Source organism: Ambystoma mexicanum, chromosome 3q (assembly GCF_040938575.1).
Source record: "Ambystoma mexicanum isolate Mex_15411 chromosome 3q, UKY_AmexF1_1, whole genome shotgun sequence".
NCBI classification, from domain to species: domain Eukaryota; kingdom Metazoa; phylum Chordata; class Amphibia; order Caudata; family Ambystomatidae; genus Ambystoma; species Ambystoma mexicanum.
Genome location: NC_090926.1, coordinates 126,980,565 through 126,987,317, shown reverse-complemented (window position 1 = coordinate 126,987,317; position 6,753 = coordinate 126,980,565). Strand labels below are relative to the sequence as shown.

Sequence of the window (6,753 nt, the reverse complement as noted above, 5' to 3'; positions counted from 1 at the left end):
AGATTCCTAGGTACATTAGTACCTCTCCACAATGTGCCACAATCAGAGCATACCTTATTCTTAAGTTCAATGCCTCTGAAGTATTAGCTATCAAGGGTGCTAAGCTCGGCATGCATATCTCGTGTTGATTGCCTGTACAGATTATGCAGCGAGATGGAAATAAAAACTGAACACATTATGACTCAGTGCAAATAACCTCAGAAATTAGCATATTGTGTTTTGGGAAGAAAATATAATAGTTAAGTGGCATTGTTTACTGGACGTTAATGACATTAATTTGATGTTCCACATGATAAAATCGTTTGTATTATGTATGGAGATTTTAAGCAACCTATCCCTCAGGATATTTCAATATGGTGATGTAGTGAACGGTAGTGGAGTGGTTTGGTAATGGGAAATTACCTTGTCTAAAGCCTCTGTAACCTGTGTGAAACAAAGGGGCCTAGAGAGGGGCCATAGTAAGAAGAAACAAATGAAAGTGCTGTGAACTAAGATTACCAGGAGGCCCTGAAAAAAGGCTGGTGTAACTGGCATTACAAGTGAAAGTGATCATACAGGGGTAAAATGTAGAAGTAAAATCTTCGCACAGTTGAAAACATTTGAAAAACAGGAAATTGTGAAACTGGCGTTTGCACCAGGACGAGGGGAAAGTCGTGAGAACAGTGTGTTGAATGCGCTTCGAGAAATCCTGACTGGGGGCTTTAGAGAAAGCCTGGGAAGAAAACTGATTGAACTGGTAAACTGGCAAATAAGAACCCACTAGGACTGTATTATCATTTGATAGTCGTAGCTTGCTTCCATCTTAGATTTAAGTTTAGATTAGGCGTTTAAATTAGGCTGCCTGATATCCAGTAAATAACTGAAGTGACATTTTAAAAGCATGATTCATACCTGGAAGTCCCAAGGAGGAGGCAGAGTGAAGTTATCTGGACAGCCAGCCCAGAGCCCCACCTTGTCAAATGCCTACCTCCTCATATGAGCATCCCAGTGGTACACATGTACTCGCTGCAGACAAGGAAACAATGGAGATTCCTGCAGGCAGACAGAGCATACTCGAGTCCTCTGCTCTGCGATTACTACCAACTTTAAAGCAACCAATCAGGGCAGTGGAAATGCTCTGCCAGAGAGCTCCACTGCTTGGCATGAAAGGGCCCAAGAGAAAAGAGAGGCAGAGCCCCAAATACCCTGCTCTGCTCTTTTTCGGCTCTCGATTTCCAGAGGACATAGAGCCAAGTAAGAGCCAGGCATTTGGCTTGAGACAAGCTCAATCACTCATTTGCTTGCCCACCTCAATGCTTCCATATATTCGTGCTCTTTAGCTTGAAGAAAGCTCAAGCACCACACTTAAGTTTGTGTTTTCAAGGCAGAGGAATATGAGACTACACCCCAGTGTCCCTAGAAACCACATATTACTCTCCTGACAAACAGCATGATCCTCAAATGGGAAGCTATTCAGTCACTGTTCACAATATCTAGCTGCTTCTACTGTGCACTCAGACTGAAGATAGCATCGATGTATGGGACATTGCCCTCTTCGTGTAGATAGGTCTTTTGGTTAAATGGCAGTACATCATTGCTTCAAGCAACAAAAGGTAATAAATACAGTAAACCCTCATTACAATTTGGCAAAAGTTTTAGTAGTGAGCACATTTAAAAAAATATCTATAAAATGTATTTCATACAAAAGTTCATAAAAAGGAGTCTGCCACGCCGCCTAAATGACAACAAACTCATGCAGCTTAAGTTCGCCACACTGGCACAGGTGGTGTGACGTCTCTCCCCCCGACCCCCAATCACGTCAATGGCCATAAAGTGCAACGTACATGTAAATTAAAACTGTGCCAAATTGGGAGTTGCTACTGCAGTGCAGTATACTGCACAGAACTATGAACTACGCAACATTTAATGGAAATAAAGCTCTACTGGTCGACATGCCCCAGTGTACAGGCTCCGCACACACCCATCTCAATGGGGTGTGCAACGAACATAGGACAGCCTGGACTCCTTCACATCCGTAGCTCATTTTCCTTCAATCTAAAGGTGGACTAGCCATTCCTTTCACCACAAACCTTCTAGTGCAGTGTGTACAGGTTGCCCCATCCTTCACATCTGATACAATCATGTGTTGGATTGAACCATGCCGCAGCCAACTCTATAATCCTTACCTGTATCTGAATACTAGCTCTATTGCCTTCAAAGCTGCTGCCAACACTGACTGGCTAGCTAGATCCCATGACACATAGACGACAGTCTGTGCCGATTCCCATTAACATTGTAGTCTCTCTACAAGCGAGGAACACTATGCCTACATACCCATTAGCCCACAATAATGTTCCCATAGTAGAAGGTGGTGTACCCGACCATTACTCTGCAACATCTCTCCTTCAGCGGAACATGTAACCTACACCCTAAGAGCACATGCTGCACAATGGCGCAGGTGGTCTCCATCAGTGGGAGCGGCTGAAAACATTTTTATTCAGAGATTGCTGTGTCCCACAGAAGATCTCCATGAATGCGAGGGTGCCTTCTACATCAAATTAAACTATTCTATAGTGGGTAGGGGCCAGCTTCATCATTAATAGAAGCTGTGTAAACCATGGACACCTAGACAGCCGCTCATGCCCGTAGTGGAATAGGCCTGGCTCTGTCCCTTAATAATTCACCCCCTGCCAGATTCATTTAATCAGTCTTCCCATATTTCTAAATACAGTTACTCTTCAAAATACATTGCCATGGTCCTCGTCTTGGCTCTGAATAGAACTTGTAGCTAACACTGTGTAGCGCAAGGGATAAATGATGAAAGGTTATAATACAGTCAGAGCTAAAATGTAGTGTTGAGAAACTTGAAAAGTTCCAAGAATGAAACATGGCCAATGCTTCCAAAAATGAATGTCAGATCCTGGAGCAGTCACCGAGGTTGCACTGCCCCACACAGCCGTCTGCATAAAATGTTGGACTGCTACCACACTAGCATACAACAATGCAAAGTCTTGCAATATTATGAAGCAAGGTGGTTTTCTGACATACTAGAGCAGCCTACGCCACCTTTAAACTGGAGCTAATGAGGAAGCATACACTTCTGGAAAGCCCACAACATTGGCACATGCTTCTCATTTGAGATCCGGTAATGGGCAGGTAAGGTGCACTGGTCTCTAGATTGAAAGTCATGTAGTGTTGCAGATATTGCCTTTCTTCCCACAGCCAAGTAACGGAGCTTGAGATCATCCATCGGGTGGGACACAGCCAATGAAAGGCTAGCTTCAATTGTGGTTCTCGCTGGTCACGGTTTGTTCTTGGAAGTTTGGCACTGGTTGAGCGTTATCTGTTAAAAACATAGCAAAAGAGGACAGAGTCAGTGCAAAGTTAAAATCTACAGGTAGAATACGAGAGCGAGGGAAAACGAGAAACAAAAATGAAGCTATTATAAGAAGGTAGTACACTTGCAATGAGAGAAATCAGAAGGAGGGCCTAACCCCCTTCCACACCAACCCTCCTCCCAGACGTCAAAGGTAGGGAAGCAACAGAGTCAAATAAGTCATCAAAATAATTGAATGGCAGATTACAGTAATAGTTTGTAGCGTGAGATTGAAGTGTATTCCAGCTTTAACTTGCAGTTATGATCTCACTTATCCTGTTTAACATCTGACGCACACCCTGTACTCTAGTCATTTCCCCTTTGTGTTAACCCTTCGGCAAGAGGCGTAGAGCCTGAGTCAACTACATCTTTTTGGATTATTTTATACTCCCACCGCTCTCCTCCGTATGGTATATACAACAAACCTAGGTCCTCATTCTTCCTCTGCACCACTCCTCACTCAAGATTTATTACCCAATTAATTAACAAATCATGTTCCTTCAGTTCTTCCAAGGAGGGCATTAGAGAAACTGGCAAACATTAACAGTTGCTTTCAGGGTGATTCCAATACTCTTATTCCGTAGCGTTTGGAAGTCTGCCCTTGCAGCAGGTCCGACCAGAAACCGTACCTTTTCCATAGTAAAAACAACAGCTACAGAATTTAGAACTCCACCTCTCCCCCTTACAAGTTGGTAGGTCAAACATACTGCACAGTGGCTCTGGCTTGGCCCTCTATTCTTTTTTGCACATCCTGAATTGGTTTACCAACCTTTTGCCTTAGCGAGTATTCATGCAAGTCCTCTCTGAGGGTGCAATTATCTACTGTGTTCGAAGAGAGACCATGCCGCACTCTGGTTGAGTTATGCAAAAGGGTACCTCATGTTGGTATACAGTCTTTTCATCGCGAAAAGATTCAAAGACTCTTGCTCCATTGAAAAATGTTAATTGAAGGACGTTTTCATAGAAAAGATCTTTCAATGAACATTTTATTTCCGAAATTAGAATGATGTATTTTTGGGTGGGGTGAAAGGGTGCAATTTTGAACAGGAGGGTTTGGGGTGGTGACCCCCCTGCACCTCCGTCAATAAAAAAAAAGGACCCCAGGGAAATTACAGGGAGCTGTCGAGTGCTGAAGTACATTTAAGAAACCTAATCCGCAGGGAACAAGGCGGGGCGCACCCTAGCAAACCTGCTGAAAGAGGCTGCACCTTGATCTCCAGCATAATAGCGAGGAACGGCACAGTGACAACAAGCGAGGAGGGTATTAATAGTGAGTTTTCCCCATTTTTATAAATAACTACGCCAACCATGATCTAAAAACTCCCAATGATATCAGAGTATACTTAGATAGTATCACGCTCCCAAAGTTGTTAACTGAAAATTAATCACTGTTAGACCAGCCCCTTACGATTGAAGAAATTAAGGAAGCGATTAAATCACTAGCCAATGGAAAGGCTCCTGGCTCAGACGGTCTGGGAATCAAATTATACAAAGAGCTGAGTGAGGAAATTGCCCCGATATTACTGTCCATGTGGGAGGAGGCCACAAAAGTAGGGATACTGCCAACATCCATGAGAGAGGCCATAATCACTGTACTCCCTAAGCCCAGGCATCCCCCCAATGAGATGTCCTCATACAGGCCCCTGTCCCTTATAAACTGTGACGCCATGATATTTGCAAAGATTCTGGCCAATAGACTCCTACCTCACATGCCAATATTAGCACACCCTGACCAATGCGGGTTCATCCCTACTAGATCTACAGCACTCAATTTACGTAGGCTAATTTGGCATCATGGCCCAGATCAAACCGGAAGCCCAGGCGGTAGCTGTGTCCCTAGATGCCGAAAAGGCGTTTTGACTCTGTCATGGACGTACCTGTTCATGGTGTTGGAAAAATGTGGACTGGGCCCATACTTTCAAAAATATGTCAAGGAGTTGAACACTAACCCGGGAGCCAGGGTGTTAACATCAGAAACAGATGGGTCTATGGATGGCGGGCCTGACCCAATCAATATCCCTGTATGCAGATGACACCCTATTATACATCCGAGAACCTGACACACACTTGGGTTCAGTGATGGAAGCAGTGCACAAATTCGCAGAATACTTGGGATACAAAACTAAACGTTCTAAATCTGAAATCTTTACCCTGACCCCTGCAACACGCACGGTCTACAGTAGTCCCCAGACAAGATAAGATACCTGGGGGTTATCGTGTCGGAGACAGACCATCCCTATTCTTGAATAACCACGAATCTCTACTGACTACGATTTCCACTAGGCTCCGCTTCTGGGCTAAACTTCCCATTTCCCTTATCGGCCGGGTAGACATACTAAAAATGGTCATCCTTCCTAAGCTAATGTATACATTTACTAACATCCCGATTTGGCCCGGTAGGCGGTTTTTCGACACTCTTGGATCCGTGGCGGTGGAATTTATCTGGTGCGGGGGAGGGGCGGCCAGGATGAAGTGGGAAAAAATGGTGGAACCATATAATAAAGGCGGCATAGAAGCCCCCGACTTCGAATTATATTATCTGGTTGCACAGGCCCAATTTGTTAAGCACTGGTATGACGAACACGACACCTCACCCCACATTTGTCTTGAAAAACACGCAGCACGCCCAACCGACATAAGGTCAGTCATCTTTAAAGACAAACACAGGGATGAATGCCTATTTGACCCAGTTAGTACAACAGCACAGGCATGGTTCAAACTCTACCGAAGGCTTGGGGTGAAGACGCCTTACTACGATGAGGCCCCGTTTTGGAACTTCCCAGGTATAACACCCACATACAATCCAGGAATACAAAACAAATGGGACCCAGACGAGGAATTTAGAATCAAGGACATATTCCCTAATGGTAGATTCATAAAGTTGGAGGAATTCAAAACAGGGATGGGAAGGGACCAATTGATGATATTGCAATATCATAGAATGAGATTGGCCTTCAAGGCCCAGTGGCCAATGTTCCCAGATGAACCCCCACCACACCCAGGCCTACTGACCCTGGCAACCCGAGCTGGAACCAGCATTTCGGGGCTATATGCGGCCGTGCAGGCTAATACTCCAACGGTAAATGTAATAAAGGCCTCATGGGAAGCAGACCTGGGTGAAAATATAACTGACAGAACCTGAGAGAGATAATGTGAATTGGCCAAGAGGGTATCCATGAACGCGGGCATCCGGCTGATTCAGTTTAAGATGCTAAATAAGCTGCACTATACCCCCCAAAAAAGTAGCAAAGTTTACAAATAATGGTCCTGGTAAGTGTCCAAAATGTAGGGTGGATCGGGCTGACTCATACAAATGTACTGGAGCTGTCCTCATGTGCACGCGTTTTGGGGCGAGGTAGCAAATATCCTAGAGGAGGTGACTCAGATACCGGCAGACC

At 44.6% G+C, this 6,753-nt stretch overlaps 1 protein-coding gene across 1 annotated transcript in view; it reads right to left on the bottom strand.

Annotated features, from left to right (window-relative positions):
* Window positions 1–1,615: 1,615 nt before the first annotated feature.
* LOC138582209 (pleckstrin homology domain-containing family A member 3-like) overlaps window positions 1,616–6,753 on the bottom strand; it is a 274,067-nt gene continuing 268,929 nt past the window's right edge. Inside the window, exon 8 of the mRNA XM_069653285.1 lies at window positions 1,616–3,322. Within this exon, the coding sequence (XP_069509386.1) occupies window positions 3,261–3,322 (62 nt within the window). The 3' untranslated portion in view covers window positions 1,616–3,260. The remainder of the gene's footprint in view (window positions 3,323–6,753) is intronic.